Source organism: Echinops telfairi, unplaced genomic scaffold (genome assembly GCF_000313985.2).
Source record: "Echinops telfairi isolate 266 unplaced genomic scaffold, ASM31398v2 ScPeMD7_31;HRSCAF=116, whole genome shotgun sequence".
NCBI lineage: Eukaryota > Metazoa > Chordata > Mammalia > Afrosoricida > Tenrecidae > Echinops > Echinops telfairi.
In genome coordinates, this window is record NW_022103928.1 from 38,997,965 (window position 1) to 39,015,381 (window position 17,417).

General features: G+C 45.5%; 2 protein-coding genes across 3 annotated transcripts in view; both read right to left on the reverse strand.

Annotated features, from left to right (window-relative positions):
- The window catches only part of NOM1 (nucleolar protein with MIF4G domain 1), a 25,261-nt gene extending 24,631 nt beyond the window's left edge, over positions 1-630 (reverse strand). Inside the window, exon 1 of one of the 2 annotated variants that reach the window (XM_030885620.2) lies at positions 150-630. In XM_030885620.2, coding sequence (XP_030741480.1) covers positions 150-615 — 466 coding nt within the window. In that variant the 5' untranslated portion in view covers positions 616-630. Of the gene's footprint in view, positions 1-133 lie in introns of both variants that reach the window. The other variant, XM_045290050.1, reaches the window with a different exon arrangement.
- A 6,421-nt stretch (positions 631-7,051) lies between these two features.
- Positions 7,052-17,417, reverse strand: part of LOC115869552 (60S ribosomal protein L37a-like) — a 12,480-nt gene continuing 2,114 nt past the window's right edge. The window contains exon 2 of the mRNA XM_045290143.1: positions 7,052-7,153. Within this exon, the coding sequence (XP_045146078.1) occupies positions 7,052-7,153 (102 nt within the window). The remainder of the gene's footprint in view (positions 7,154-17,417) is intronic.

Consider the following 17,417-nt stretch of genomic DNA (forward strand, 5'->3'; position numbering starts at 1 on the left):
ACACTTTGGACCTACGTTCTCTTTAGTCCTTTGTGACTAGAAACTACTGTAACGTTAGACTTTGCCCTTTCAAACCGCTCAACATCCTGCCTAGGCCACACAAAAGATTCAATGTGGAACCCCCACTCGGTGAACTGGGCTCAACCTCAAACTCACCGGGGAACCCTTCTGACAGGCTTGGGCCTGGGGGGCCCTGGCTTTGGTTTGGGGAGGTCGCGGCTTCTCGGGAGGAGGAGGGTCTCGATGGACGGTCGAGGGAACGCTTTTCTTGTTCTTTTCCAACCGCGGGTTAGGGGGTTCCTGGGCCCCGCCGCGGCCCCCCGGGCCGGGACCCTGGGCCGAGCCTGCCGTCCATTGAGATCGACGGGCTTTCCGCAGGTGTCGCTTCTCCTTTTTCAGCTCCTTGCGGCGTTTCTTCCCGCCCGCGCGGAAGCCGGACGGTGCGCCGCGACCCTCGGCCCGGGACCCCGGGGGCGTTCCCTTGACGCCCGCGGGGGCCTCACGCTCAGAGGTCGTCTGTACAAACTCCTCCACCGCCAGCTTGAGCCGTTTCATAGGCCCCTTCCCAGCACGCCCGTGCCCGCCGGGCGGACGGCGCCCCGCTTTGCGCTTCATGCCGGAGCGCGCACGTCCAGCAAGCGGCTGGGGTGTCGACTACCACGCGCCCACGGGCGCAGCCATCTTCCAGGGGCTAGTCTTCCGGCCTGGGCGGGGCTTGCGAAACGGGAAGGGCGCCGTTGAGCCCGGCTCTGTGCTCGGGGGACATGTCGCCACCTGCTGGCCGGAGGCCAGCAAGACCCAGAGCCTCGGTGTGACACGCTGTTTTTGGGGTGTGACGCACCCGAGCCATTTGGACCTACTTACTTTTAACTTGTTGCGATTTGGATACAAGTTCAGAGACAAGTTGTTTTCCATTCAAGCATCTTTACGCCCTTTTACTTTATGGTATGGACCGCAATCCTCACCAACCCTCTTCCCGCTTCTTCCCTGCGATTCCCGTTTCCATTTGTTCTTTTCCATGCCTTCCTGTCATCTGGGGGTCACTCCTGGGACGGCTGCCCTTTTGATATCATATGGTTGCTTGTTCTAAAGAGTGCGTTTTTCCGCGGAGCCAACAGTGACAGATACAGGGGACTAGTAAGAGCTCTAAAATGGACAGTGAGGAGGGTGTAGCTTTTCTGGGCGTGTTTGATCATTCGAATTGTAGCTGAGAAGAGTTACTGAGAGGTAAACAACAGGCAAGTATAATACTGGGGCAGGAGGAAAAAACAAACACCAGAACCCAAATATATATGTGCATATATGTATAAATATACATATGTGAATATGTGTGTATTTGTTTATGTATGTATATATACATGTAAATGCAAGAAGGAAACATTTGGACTTTGGGCTTCTACTTAAATCTTACCTCTGTACAAGAACGGTTTGTTCTAATAATGTAGCACTGTATGCACCTCCTTGACATGATCACTGAAGACAAAGTGGGTGCATAAGCAAATGTGGTAAAGAAAGCTGATGGTGCCTGGCTATCAGAAGCTATAGTGTCTGGGGTCTTAAAGGCTTGGAGTTAAACAAGCTGCTATCTAGCAAGGAAGCAACAAAGCCCACATGGAAGAAGCACACCAGCCTTTGTGATCATGAGGTGTCGATGGGAAGAGGTATCACAAGTTCAAAAAACACGGATCCAAATTCACATGAAGGGGACTGGATGTAGTGGAGACTGGTCTCTCCTGACTGTCCAAAGTATGTGAGACAAAGTCTTGCCATCCTTGCTTCTAAGGAACATTCTGGTGATTGAAGTTCAGACATAATTTAAAAAAAAAACAGTTTTATTGGCATATACTTCACATATCGTACAACTTAATCATTCAATAATATTAAGATTGTGCAATCATTACCACAATCAATTTCAGAACATTTCCTTCTCAGAATCACTGTTGTTAGCTTCCCATTCCCCCCATCCTCACCTGCCATACCCTGATCTAGTTCCTGGCTCTGTAGTTCTGCCTGTGCTGGATTTTCATATATGGAAAATCATACAGAACACAATCATACACAATCCTTCTAAAACCCCCCCCCAAAAAAAATCCAATAATAATGACTAGACAAAACAGAAAAAACATTAGAAAACAGAAAATAGTAAACATGTAAACAACTTTAAAATGGATCAAAGGGGAGACCAAATGAAAGGGCATTACATTTTAATGTAACTACATCTGCCACAATTGACTTTATTATATATCACCCCCTTATATGTACGTCTTAAAAATCACTCCAATAGAGGGGATCGCCCATCACCTGGGGTTCATTTTTCAAGATGAGAGAGAACATTCAGTTGCTGCCCTACAACATGGTGCTAAGGGTACCCCAAGTCAGCAGACACTCTTTCCTACAGAGTGATAAGTGAACCTTACTGGAAATTCAAGTCAAGATGGGGAGAGGGGGGTGATTACAGTACTATTGGTGGGTACCCAGGAGGAGCAACTTCCTATCAAGAAAAAAATGCTATCAAGAAAAAAACAATACATACCTAGAACCCAAGGGGAGAACATGCCTGGGACTGTGCCTACTTGGACACTTTGGACCTACGTTCTCTTTAGTCCTTTGTGACTAGAAACTACTGTAACGTTAGACTTTGCCCTTTCAAACCGCTCAACATCCTGCCTAGGCCACACAAAAGATTCAATGTGGAACCCCCACTCGGTGAACTGGGCTCAACCTCAAACTCACCTGGAGCAGATTTGTGGAACTGACATACTCCAGGTGTGAGAAGACGCAGATGACTGCTATCCCGAGGTTATGGAATTGGCTGTCATTGGACTTTGGGTCCTTTCCTGTACTTTGAAGATGGCCAATGGACTGTGGCCTGGGACTACCATATAGTGACTACTTTCATGCTCTTCCTGTGTTCTTATGATACGGACTAACCTTGTAAGCATGATTCTGCCTTTGTGGATGAGTGTTATTGAAAGGTTTGCCCTATTACCAACCCACATTGTTTGTGTAATTAGTGTCCAATGACTTTAGAGTTTAATCCGTATAAATCAACAATTCATGTATTGCAATCTGAAGCTGGTCTAACTTGTATAATGTTCTTTCTCAACCATGTTTTAAGTTCTATATCATTGGCTGCATTAATGCCACAATCAATAGAATTAGCTTATGCCCCAGGGGGATGATGTTAGTTTCTATCATAAAAAGATAATGATGTCTCTAAGATGGACCAGAGACATATAGAAGCCAAGATATATGAGCAGATTTTGGGCTCTCACTTGATTCTAGACCCAATCTATCAGCAATTAGTTCTTATGACATGGCCCTGATTGGTGCTCACCCTCATGAAGAGATCACTGAAGATATGGGTGCTATAGCAAAGTGTGGTGACGAAACTAGATGGTGCCCAGCAATCAGAAAGACTAGCTTCTGGTGTCGTACAGTCTTGTCTTCAAACAAGCGCCCTCTGAGTGAGGTGTCAGCTAAATCAATATAGAAGAAGCACACTAGTCTGTATGGTCCAAGGATTGTAAATAATAAAACCCAAATCTGAAGGGAATAGTATTAGAGCTTAAATTGTGAGCAGCTGGTTTGCAGAAGGCTATGGATCGCAGCGAGAGCCTAAAATCCATTTGTGGGGTTCCCACATCGATTAAGTTGCTAGTTAATTCCCTCTGTCCATAGTTGAGGGATGTGAATAGCCTTGCTATCATACAGATATTATTTGAATTCTTTATGTTATTTCTACAATATAGCTATACTTTGAAAAGTCCAGGGAAAGACAGTTTGCCCTCAGGAAGAATGTAATTTAGATGAACTGGAATGCAGAAAAGTGCTCATGCCAAAAACTAGGGGACTTACTTGGGCGTTTACTGAAAATAGACAACCAGACCCATATTCTCTGATAAGTTAAAAGCTTGGGGGTAGGGTGGAGTATTGCCTTCAAGCCACTTAAAAAAAAATCATTTTATTAGGGGCTCATATAACTCTTATCACAATCCATACATACATCAATTGTGTAAAGCACATTTGTACATTCATTGCCCTCATCGTTCTCAAAACATTTGCTCTCCACCTAAGCCCCTGGCATCAGCTCCTCATTTTTCCCCTCCTTCCCTGCTACCCCCTCCCTCATGAACCTTTGATAATTTATAAATTCTTATTTTGTCATATCTTGTCCTGTCTGACATCTCCCCTCACCCATTTTTCTGTTGTCCATCACTCAGGGAGGAGGTCACATATAGATCCTTGTAATCGGTTCCCCCTTTCCAACCCACCTTCTCTCTACCCTCCCAGTATCGCCACTCGCACCACTGGTCCTGAAGGAATCATCTGCCCTGGATTCCCTGTGTGCCTTCAAACCACTTTGTGAATATGATTCAGGGTCACAGGATTGTGGGGCACTACCCCTCCCTGCCAACTGAAAATCTAGGTAATTAAAGCTGCAGAATCAATCCTAAACCATTTAAACCTGCAGTTATGTATGTGCCCCAACCATGGTGCTCTCTCTGCTTCGTCCTTGCATCCATCACTTGCTACCACGATGACTGCGTCTGCCACTGTGGCAGTTACATCATCTCCTGTCAAGTTGAGTGAAGGGGTCGAGTCTAGCCTGTTAATCAGGTCATAGCCAATGATGCTTCTGGGTGGGCATGGCCTTCTCCTGAGGATTCTGGGGAACTCCTATCTTCCTCCCTGGGAGGCAGGAGCCACACTCACTCTCTGCTACACCTTCCTGTTGCCAAGCCACATGGAGACACACTGATGGCAGCCAGAGCCCTGGAGATGCTTCCACTGCCACTGGAGCCACAAGACTTTGCACCCACCGGCCTGTGATCTTCCTGCAGTCAACATCATTGCCTGTGCTGCATGAGTCTGAAAATGAATTTATGAACAAGTATCGGACCTATGGGCTAGTATCAGACTTATGGACGATCTGGACTGGGCTGGAATTTTTTCTTAATATATAATTGCTTCTTGCTAGAAAGTTCTTTCCTATAAATGTATGCATCTCCCTGGATTTGTTTCTCTAATCTACCCTGACTAACACAGCCACTCCTTAGGCTCATGTGATGACTCCCCTTGTTCTCTCTTATGGGTCTATTCCATCGGCCTCAGTGTCGGGTCATGTTCATGGTGTTTCCCCATCGGGATGGTTCTCCTTTGTTTGGCTTTGTCCTCTGTAAGGACAGTGGTCTCGAAGGAACATTTTGAGGAACCCTGGTGGTGGTGTGGGCTTTGTTGAACTACTAACCCCTAGGTCAGCAGCCAGAAACCACCGGCTGCTCTCAGGGGAAAGTTGAGACTTCATGCTCCCATTTAGATGTACAGTCTCAGAAACCCACACAGGGCCCTTCTGCTCGGCCCTGCGTGGTTGGTGGGGGAGAGAATAGATTCGATGGCAGTGAGCTTGGTTGTTTCTAGAACATTTTGAACCTGGGGTGCTTTTCCTCTAGCACGAGTAGATGGTTTTCAGTGTGACTATCAAACCCAGCTCTTCCCTAATCACCTTCTTTGGAGCTCACCTGTTGTAGCCCCAGTTCCTTCTGCTCCAACTCCCTGGGCTCCTTGAGGTTTTTGAATCACACCAGAAATGATCTTCTCTTAGAACTTCTCTCTGTTTGTTTCCTGCATTAAGGAAAAGTCTTCCCTTAGTTATTAATATGGCTTATTACATCTCCTCTGTCAGAGGTTACTCCGATATCATATCAATGAACTCTCCTGTTGGCTCTGCTTCAAATTGTGCAACCATCTGATTCCCTTTACATTCCCCGCCCCAGAGCATTTATTGTCCAATTCACTTAGTCTGTTCCTTGTTAACTTTTCACCCTGATCATGTGAGCACATGGATTTCATGTTTTATGGGCAAGTCTTCAGGGTTAGAATAGTGCCTGACACACAATAGGCCCTCAATAAACAGATGTTTAAAGAGTGCGTGCTTTATTATTATTTGTATTGACTACAAAGGATATTTGATCGTAGGGAGGTGATTGTGTGGTTGTTAGCTGCTGTCCCGTCAGTCCCAGTTCCTAGCCACCCTCCGTGACCCTCTGGGTGATAGAATGACACACTGCCTGCTCCATCACCGTCCTCACAGTCACTGCTGTGATTGAATCCATTATTGCAGGCGCGGTGCCAATCCATCCTGTTGAGAGTCCTCCCCATTCCACCGCCCCTCTACCAAGTCTGCCGTCCTTCTCCAGGGTCTGGTTCCCCTGATAACAGGTCCAAAGAAGTCTCACCATCTTCACCTCTAAGGGAGCATTCTGGCTGTACTTCCCCCAGGCCAGATCTGCTTGTTCCGCTGGCAGTCCACAGTACAGTACTTCTAATGGTCTTCACTAACACTAATTCAAATGCATCAACTCCTCTTTGGTCTTCCGGACTCCCTGCCCAGCTTGTGCATGCTCATGAGGCACATGAATCAGTTCAAAGTAGCATGCCTTGGCTCAAGCGCACCGTAGTCCTGTTTAGAGCACTTTTTAAAGAGGTGTTTTGTGGCAGATTTGTCCGATGCAGTGTCGTTGGATTTCTTGACCGTTGCATCCCTGAGGGTTGATTGTGGATCTGAGTAAAATGAAATCCTTGACAACGCCAGTCTTTTCTGTTTATCCCCATGTATCGGGTTGTGAGGCTTTCTGTTGGAATTGCTGCAAGAATTACCAAAACATGACACAGAATCATGAAGTGAGCACACACCACTGCAAAACTCGGCCCCTTGGACTTTCTTGACACAGGGCTGCCACACCCTCACTTTGTAAAGGATGCGTGATCTGTGACACACAGTTGAGCGAGCCGCAGTGCAAAAGGCATATCCACAAACACACAGACACATGCATCATAAGTTATGACAATTGGTCTAAAAATCACTAAGCTTTGCCTCTGTGCTCCTTTTTTGCTTGAGACGAGCGATGTGAATTACATCGAGTTTGGTCACTTTTCTAAAACCACGACTCATCTTTTCTCTTTTTATTTTATACGGAATGAATGCCAACCAGGTGCCTCCGGAACCGCTGAAGCCTTGTAAGCTGCTTGCTTCTTGTCTGCCTGGTGGCTACAGCTCTGGCTTCTCCTCCTCAGTTGTCAGCTGCCGGCTCTCTGTGTAGCTTCCCTCTGGGTCCTTGCTTGCTCGCTTACACAGATGGGGCAGTTGAGCCTAAGGGGGATTCGGTGGCTTTCCGCAGAATAAAACGCAAGGACTTAGTTTCCACTCGCCCCAGCAGCCTTCTCTCCAACCCATGGCGAGGTTGCGGTGGGGAGTCCTTATTGACTGCACAGTCCTTAGTGACTCCTCTCAAGGAAATGATACTGGGGAAGGCAGGACGTAGAAGCAAATCATAACACGCCTATGTTAGTGGTCAATGGAAAAGAAGAGTTCCAGTAAGGACAAAAGCTAACAACCAGGTAAGGCTCAAAAGGAAGAGTGTTTAATAGAGAGGGCTCTGGGGCTGATGCCCCCACTTCCCGGCTAAGTGGCCCTGTTCTAAGCCCTGGGTCTGCTTCTCCATCTGCAGAATGGGGCTGGTGATGCGGTGTCATAGGGTCATGGGGTTGCTGGATAAACTGTGCTTTAAACTATCCTCTGTTTTTGTTCCCTATAGCTCATTGTATCGTCCTTAATTTCTGTACACGGTTTTCCTAGGCTGACTTTACTATGGTTGGTCTTTCTCTCTCTCTGTAGCCAATGCCATATGTTCTCCACTCTGTCTTTCTTTTGAAGCTGTCGTCCTCAAAGATATACTGATTTGGTTTGGTGTGGGCATACTTCTTGTGGTATCAGTTGTGGTTCAGGGGCAGTGACTATTGCCAAGGGCTTGGGGCTGGCCCACGTTGGAAGTCAGCCTCTGAGATTTAAGATAGGAGCAGGAGAAACCGCAGTGTAGATGTGAGGCCCAGGCCTCCTGCAGCATCAGCGCCCAGTCACCACACCAGGTGTTATCGTTAAATTCCTGGGGAAAAGAAACAACAGAAGAGAGCTCTCCCTGGGCTGTTGCCAATTTGTCACTAGAGGGGTCTGGGATGAGGGACAGGAGGAGAGTGTACCTGAGGGTGTTGGTTCTTGACTGCCTTCCTGGGCCCTCTGGGGGCTGCTCTTCTCCCCAGCCCCACTACCTACAGGGCTCTGGTGGTGAGACAGGAGCTCATTCCAACCTTGAAGTGCTAAGTATCCAAAGCCACGTGAGTGTGAGGTCAGAATAGAAATGAAAAAGGGTTTCTTTTGATACCCTTGTCTGGAGTCCTTGGGCGGTGCAAACAGTTAATTTGATTGTTCACCGAAAGGTTGGAAGTTCGAGTCCACTCAATGGAACCTCAGAAAAAAGGTCGCGTGATCTACTCCTGAAAAAGTCCTTGAACAGCTTACGGAGCACAAGCCTACCCTATCACACACAGATGGCCATGAGTTGGAAGTAACTCCCTCCAACACACACCTGGGTCGAAGCTAGCGCTCAGTCTCTCTGGTCTCATTTCTTTTGTGGATCCCTGGAGCTCATGTTTCCCTCTCATTCTAGTATCTATTACTCTGTTGCTCTTAACTGGGGAAGGTAACCAGCCAACCTTGCTTTTGACAGAACAAATGAATTAAATGCATTGATTTTTGTAAAGTACTTAGAACTGAGTGTGACACATAGTCACTGCTTAAATGTTAGCTGGAGAGAGGAAGAGAGAAGAGAAGAGAGAGAAAAAGAGAAAGAGAGAAGGGGGAGGAGGAGGAAGGAGGAAGGAGAGGAGAAAAGAGGAGGGGGGGCTTTTTTGTTTTCTTTTAGTTTTTTAATTATGCTTCTTCCTGTAATCATATTAGCTTTCCTAACCCTTTCTCATCGGTTAGTCTTCCCTCCAGGCACATTCGTCATCAGCGTCATGTTCATTTGGCGGGACCACTGTTTCTCTGTTCTTGGTGTGTGGCTTGTGATTTTATCTTATTTTTTGTATATTGGGAATTTTAATGGTGCCGACTGTCTGTTCCCCCCAGTATTTGATGGTGCTGCCTGCAGTACTTTATGCAAACAACCTCTTAGGTGGGTAGAGTTTTTGGCCTTTGCTGGCCCTTTTCTCTCCCTCCTTGTGATAGCTCTGTCTCCCTCCCTGGTGGAATGTTGATGTGAGAGTTCCAGATCTGTTTCCGACTTTCAACATCTCTGCTCTGTGAGCCTACACTGAGGTCAGCCTGTCGACCAGTGAGCATTGCTACTCAAGCAAGATACTGGGTAGGAATCAACCTGTCCCCCAGGCATCGCAGTCCCCTCTCTGTGACGATTCCTCTTTTCCCTTCTTGGTCTCCGCAACCACCTTTTCAGTCTGGAAACCCACCCCTTGCTAACCCCTCTGAGGCTGGGTGTTGCCCTTGGCTTTTCCCCAAGGCCTCCCTCCCTGCTCTGTAGGGGCTGCTTAGATCAGAGGTGGCATTGGGGGGATGCAAAGGCAGACTTCAGTCCATTGCAGGGGAGGCGAAGGGGCAGAAACTCCCCAGCAAGACCTTCAAGATTGCTGTCTTGTTGATTTCCTGCAGTGTTGGGGGAGCCGGCTTCTCTCAGGGGATCCTGCTTTCCCTGTGCCATTTGCCCTGGTTCCCGAGCACTTCCTCACGTTTCCAAGAGGCAACCCTGCTTGGGTTCTCTCTCTCTCTTTCTCAACTTCACACCCAGCAGGGGCCTTTCCGGGCTCCTGCTCTACAAGGCTGCCTCCCCCTTTTCCTGATGCTGCTTCTTGGACCCCATGCCCTCTTCCTGAACCCCAGGTTACTTGGCAGAACCTGTCCATGGCAGCAGGTGCCTCCAATCCACTTCCTTCAGCTTCTCTTCTGCATTGAATATCCTCGGTTTTTCATCTTATCAATCAGAGGTGAAAAATCATATACTTAAAGGATCCTGTAAATGAGATGGGTTCTTGACTTCTGAGGTTACATGAACTTCCTGCTCAGTGTCTTAGTGGATAACATCACCCAGCCAGGAAACCATAATAACCCCGCAACCATCCCAAGGTTCTTCCTGACTGGACTCTGATTGGGAACAACCAATCAGATGCTGGACTCGCCAGGGTCTACTTCCTCTCTGCCCGAGGGACATCACCTCAGTCAGAGCCTCAGGTGGCCTTGATGCCTGGAATCAACGAAAGACTCTTGGTTTTAGTTCTTTCCAATCCGTTTGCCCCTTCAATCAGAGTGGCCTTTCTAAACTTAAATTTTATCTTGTCACGCCACGCCCCCCCCAAATATGTGCTAGAATTCTATTCCCGGCACTTGTGGATAAGGAGCCCTGGTAGCGCAGTGATTAAATACTTGACTGCTAACTGAAAGGTTGGCAGTTCAAACCACTAGCCACTCCACAGGAGAAAGCAGCCCGATGAGAGTCTTGCAAACCCCACAGGGCAATTCCACTCTCTCCGGTAAGGTCTCTGAATTGAGAGTTGACTCGATGGCGAGGGGTGTGGGATTTCTGTTACACCAGCACTAAGATACTGCCACGGCGGCCCTGTAGCTAAAGAGCTCAGTCCCAAATGCCCTGGATGCAAGGCCACGTCACTCTCTGGGCTTTAAGTCTCTTCCAGGTCTTCCCTCTTCCCAAACTCCTCAATACGTGGTCCCTTATGCCTCTCTGCCTCCTGATGTTCCCCCTGTCTGGGACACTCTGCCGGCTCTCCTGCTTGACCACTCTCGATTTACCCTCTTCCAAGCAGCAAGGTCCACTGTCCTTTGTGCTTCCATGTTTTATATAGACGTCTACTGTCACCCTTGCCAAACATATTGGAATGCTGTCTGTTTCTCTTATTCAATTTTTTTTAGTTTTCTATGGGAAGAGCTTCGAGTCTGCCTTCCTCCCAGGAGTCACCTGTTGCGGAATACCTGGATATTTCCATTCTTAGAGCCTAGTTCAATGCCTGGCACACGGTTGTTGTTGTTGGTGGTGTTTGGTGTTGTCAGCATGGCACCCTCAACTCATGACAACCCCATGCACAGTGAAACAGGCTTATGCCTGGCCCTATACCATCCCCATGATCGCTTGCAAATCAGATCATTGCATGTCGTATTGGGGCAGAAGTGGACGTGCAGGGCCACTACATCCTCAGACCTTCCTCTTGGTGTATTACTATCTATAGATTGGTTGAACCCCAAACCGAAAAGTTGACAGAGCTTGTGTTGCATGGAGCTGAAGCAATATGGCCAAGTTTGACTTGGAGAAAGAGCGTTCCGTGAAAGAGACTTGTAGTAAAATGCGATGTTCTTAGCTGAGCTTGTCAACAAGGGGCTGGAGTCTGTTGTTTATTGGGAATTAGATGTGAGATACACTTATCATCTTGGCACCATTCATTAGATGAGTAAGCACTTGTCTCCGGATCACGGACCTGTGGTGACATCGCTTTCACAGTAAAGAAAAGCGGGAAATCATAGTTCTATGTTGTGGTTTTCAGAACTCTAAGTTTATAAACCAATGTTTATCACATTAAGACATTGATCTATAAATAAATTTGAAAGCAGTGATACATCTGGGCCTTTGTGGGCCTCCAGTTGAGGCAATGATCTATAAATATTTGTGTCTGTGTCATTGATCTCTTTATTATTAATGCTGTGGCTTTTGTTATGGTTATCAATCTCATTCTGAATTGCCAGAGTCCTTACAGAGCCTTTGTTCCCTGGCACATGCCCCACGCTAATGAGTTCTTATGCATTTGAGTAACAGAAAGTTCAATCTAATTTTTGGTTTTGTTTCAGATGTATCATTAATATTTGCTAAGTCTTATTATTTTTCTGTGCACCGCCCCCCCACCCCCGCCATTTTAACATATTTTTCTATTCTCCAGAGAGGCTTTTCCTATTTGTAGTGTGTTTTCTTAGTGTTTCAGTGCTCTTTTGACCTATGAGGACAGTGGTGGTTTAGTGGTAGAATTTTCTCCCTTTCCTATGGGAAACCTGGGTTTGCTTTCAGCCCAAGGCACCTCATGCACAGCTACCCCGTGCCTGTCAGCACAGGCTGTGTGTTGTTGTGAGTACTGAGCAGGTTTCTGTGCAGCTCCCAGACTAAGAAGGACTAGGAAGAAAGGCCTGGCGATCTACTTTCACACAGAACTGGGCAGTGTTTTGTCTCATTAGGCAAAGGGTCCTCATGAGTTAGATGTCGGTTTTATAGCAGCCAACTAAACCAACGGCAGCAAAAACATAGATACTTGCTCTCTTTGTCAAAGCTAAATCAGTTTTCATGAAGAATTTGCATTAATTTACTTTGCTATAATAGTTTTTGTTGTTCTAATTAAGGCTTTATTGTCAGGCAATTTTTCATTCAGGAACATTTTGTATGCAATTTGTTTCCCATTAATAGTCTTGCATGAAAAATCTATCCTAATGCATTGCATCTACTATCCATTTAGCCAACAGTAGTTCAAGGGTTCTGCTGTTTATACACATACATCCATAACTATCTTTCTGCATGTCTACCTTCCCCATAAGTGGATGGATTGGTTCAATAGCTGCATCAATGCACTCAGGGATAGAAACAATTTTGAGGAGAGCACAGGACTGTGCAGTATTTTGTTCTGTTGTGCACTGGGTTTGTGTTATTCTAGGTAGACTAGAGAAACAAATCCAGGGAGACTCATATGTGTATAAGAAAGAGCTTTATATACAAGAGCAATTGAATATTGAGAAAATATCTCAGCCCAGTCCAGATACAGTCCATAAGTCCAATATTAGCCCATATTTCTGATACCAATCTATAAAGTCCTCTTCAGACTCTCCAAACACATGCAATGATACTGAATACAGGAAGATCACAGGCCAGTGGGTGGGAAGGCTTGTGGATCCAGTGGCGTTGTAAGCATCTCAGCACTGGCAGGGATCTCCATGTGGCTTCTCCAGCTCCAGAGGTCTGGCTCCATCAGCCTCGCTCCATGTGGCTTCTCCACAGGGAATGTCTTGCAGGGAGTGAGTCTAGAGAGTGTCTCCTGCTTCCAAGGAGGAAGCCCAGAGTTCCCAGAATCCTCAGGAGAAGGCCAAGCCCACACAGAGATAGCCAATGGCTATCACCATTGACAGGCTAGACTCCACGCCTTCATTCTTAATCCTCTCAAATTGACAATTCTATAACTAACTACCACAGGGTTGCTAGGGGTCAGACCCAACTCAGTGGCACCTAACAACAGCAACAACAACAACATGTCTTGCTTACGTAGGTCTAGAGTAAACCTGCAGAATATGAATGTAGCTTTTCCAAATTGAGTGAAAAGGGACTTCCCGCAAGATGGGAGACAAGGCAGCCACATTACCCAGACTCTACAACAAAGACATAAGCGACCAAATGAAACAGATACAGATGACAAACCGAGAACTCTGAGCTTCAGAGGGAAGTATTAAGAAGTGGATTTAATATGGACTAGAAGATGCTGAATAAATGCAGCAAGAGAGGAGACAGACTGTTGAATTGTCAGCTGGTCTGATACGGCTTGTCCATTTTGAACTTTTGCAAACAGCATTTGATTGGGACAGTGTCCAGATGATCAGCTCCCCTTGCTGAGGATAGTGTCAGCATCTACACTGCTGGCTGGTAACCAGAAAGGTCAGGTCCTCCCCTTGTTTCTCACACCTGCCGGTGGCAATCTCTTTCCTGCACAGACCCTGTTCTGCTTGAGGTTGAGGGATGGGTACATATCATTACTGTGTCTGGAAGTGGGTGAACTGTGCCTCCCCCGAGCAGCAAAATATGCAGTGCCAGATGGGTGGCCTGCCCCCAACCACCTCTCAATGGGTAGTCAGTCACTCCTATAACCAGTTATCCCGCCGCCCCCCAGCTGCTTTTGCTCATTATGGGGTTCATTTCCAAGACAAGCACCATGTCCCTACCACCCTCTGAGCCACCAGGAACTACTTTTGAATCAAATGCCCTTACCCCCAATACCTTCACAGTTAGAATGAACTTGCCCCCTCTCCTTCCTCTCTTTCCTGGAACCTCTTTGGCTGGCAGAAGGTGTTGATCCATACTGAGTGCCCAGCCCTCTACAGTTGTCTCCTTTCTGGACCCCATCCCCAACCAAATTTCTCCTTTCCCTCCTCTTTGCTTATTTTCTCTTTTCTTTATCTGCCTTTCTGCTATTGCTCTTTTCTTTTATCCATCTGCATATCGCAGGCTGTTAATGAGCCTTTCTCCAAACCTGATGCCCCATTTTTATTCATACCAAAAGTTTCTTGGATATTTGTTTAGCTTACATAATGAATAAGTATAACACGGACACCCACTTTTCCTGGTTTTAACCCACACAATACCCCTTGTTCTGTTTGAACAACTACCTCTTGGTCTATGTATAAGTTCTTCATGAGCACAATAGAGTGTCCAGGGATTTTTGTTCTTCGGTTTTTAGTGCTGACTGCACTGTTCTTCATGATAAATCCTGAAATGTTCTTTTTGCTCATGAATGCCAGTCTTCTTCAATTTGTCATTTCTGGAACAGTCAACATATGATTGCCCAATTCAGAACAGCCTCTTCCAACCCATTTAATTTCACTACTGCCTGGAATCTCAATTTTATGTGTTCCATTTCATTTCTGTTGGACTTCCAAATCTCCTAGTTTCATACACCACATTACATGTTCCCATTTTGGTTGTCTGCTATAATTTCTTCTCATTTTGAGCAAATTTAGGTCCTGAAGATTCTACTCTGCACATGTCATGAAATTCAACTCGACTTTGAGGGTGTTTCTCTTCCCCAGTTGTATTTTGAATGCTTTCTGAGATGTTTCTCTCCAAGTGCTATGTCAGACAACGTTCTCTTGCTATCCATTAGGTTTTCACTGGCAAAATGTTTTAGCATCAGATCACCAAAAACCTCTTTGTCACTGTCTGGAAGCTCTACTGAACCCTGTGCACCATAGGTGGCCCTGCTAGCCTTTGTGATACTGGTGGCACAGCGTCCAGCAACACAACAACACGCAAGACACTTGTCCCTGGCAGGAACCTTATGGACTACTCATCTGCAAATAGAGTGGTGGGGAGGCAAGCTGAGGGTGAGAGGAAGCTAATCCTTTGGGAGCAGCCCTCTTGCAATCATATTGGGTCATTGGAGGATCACTACCCTAAGCTTCATTACTCTTCAATTGGGATAATGCTAAGGAATGTTCTATACTGTATACTGGAGCTCCCGATTGCCTTATTGCTAACACACCTTTTATTGCTGCCCTAACCCGCTCTGTTTTCCTACCTCACGTCACTATAGGGTTCCTAGAATCAACTCTCCAAAAGACTACTTGCATTGTTTTTTTTCTCTAAGATTTATTTCCAAGAGAATCCAATCTAACACTGGAGTTAAAAAAAATAAACCCCCCCAAATAGTAGTTAAACAGTTATTCAGAAATAACCAGTGCTACCATTGTTCTATTTTCCTTAACTCAAGTCTTATTAAGCATAAAGCTCTTTACTACACACACACACATACACACACACACACACACACACACACACGGGAGAAATGTTTTCTTGAATCCTTCATTGACATGAGGAGACTGGGCTGGTTGTGTGATTGTAACTCCCATTGGGATGCTTTGATTTGTTTTAGTGTATTCCAAAAGTAGATGAATTAATTCCCCAAAGGAGGGAGATGCAATGGTGGCTAGATAGTATTGTTATATATTTCATGTGATTAGCTCTCTTCAGTAGCTCTTAAGTTGCTTTATAAAGTATAAGTAAGTACTGTCTAACTGACACTGAAGTATTTCCATAGTCCCAGTATTAAATGTATACTTTATTCAAGTAAAGTTAGTGTTTTCTATTTATTTATCCCAAATAGCCCATTACCATATCCCTGCTTACTTTTCATTTCTCCCAAACACACCACCCTCTACAGCCGTGTTCCCACTACCCATCATGGCTTTCTTCTCCACTTGTGTGTGGTGAACACATTCTCACTTATTAAGATTCAATTGTATATGACCTCTTTTTAAAAAATATTCTTTGAGTCTTCATATTTCTCCACTTTACCCTCTCACTCAGAATATGCTGAGCTCTTTTCTCTCTGCATTCATAACTGATTGTAGGGCTTTTTTTGACAGTGCTTCAGTTACTTAAATACTGGCTTATCTCAGAAAGAGTGCTCCTAAAAGACAGGATCATATGTTATAATTTATATTCTCAGGGTCTGGCATACAGGCCTTTAGTAAATATTTAATTGTTGGTTGATTGAACTGAAGAGGTTTAAAATTTTTGTAACAGCAGAGTTGGAAGTCCTTGGTCTACTAATTTGAATCTCATGGTTCATATGAGAAATTGTGCACTTGTCTGATTATTTTAATTCTCCATAGAGTTTATGGGTGGTGCAAACAATTATCACACTTGGCTGCTAACTGAAAGGTTGGCAGCTCAAGTTCACCTAGAGGTATTGTGGTAGTTAGGGATTATGAGGGGGCTCTCCCCAGCAAAACAGAAAAAAGCTATGCTGGGCAGAGCTTTTATAGTATGCATTTTTCCCTCTAGGCAAGCATCGAGCAAATCACTGAGTTAGTGCACCCAGTGGCATTGCCTGGGAAGGTTCTCTCTGGTCACAGTGAATTTTTTCATAAAAAGCAGTTTTGCTTAAATCTTTTTGTGTGTGTGTGATGGCCAATATAAGAGAACAGCATGGGGCTATGAAATTTTATTTCCTGTTTGGGAAAGATGCCGCAGAAACTGTTGTGATGTTGAACACAGCTTATAAGGACAGTGCTATGGGAAAAACTCAAGTGTATGAGTGTTTTTCTCTCTTAAAAAATCATTTTATTGGGGGCTTGTACAACTCTTATCGCAATCCATCCATCCGTTGTGTCAAGCACATTTGTACATTTGTTGCCATCATCATTTTCAAAACATTTTTTTTCTACTTGAGCCCTTGGTATCACCTTCTCATTTCCCCCCTCCCTCCCTAGCCTTCCCTACCTTATGAATCCTTGATAATTTATAAATCTCTTTTCAGAAGAGGAGAAATGTTGATTGATGACAAATCTCATTCTGGATGTCCACCAACTTCCTGAACAGAAGAAAATGTTGACAAAATGTGTGCACTCATGCTGGAAGACTGACGATGGACCTTTGAAGAGATGGGAACGTTATCTGAACTGTCTTGGAGCTGATTCAGCGAATTTTAATGGAAGATTTGGGAATGAGAAGGGTCACTGTGAAATTTCTCCCTTGAGTTCTGACTGACCAGGAAAAAGATCATTGAGTGGAAACATGCTGCACTTTGAAAGAACAGCTCCAAAGTGACCCAGACTTTTCCCCCAAGGTCATTACTAGCGATGAGACATGGTGCTATTCTTGCAACCCTGAAAGCAAACATTAATCAAGCCAGTGGAAGAAACCATCACCACCTCGCTCAAAAGAAGCTTGCCCAAATGTGGTGAAGAAAGCTGATGGTGCCTGGCTATCAAAAGGTATAGTGTCTGGGGTCTTAAAGGCTTGAAGGTAACCAAG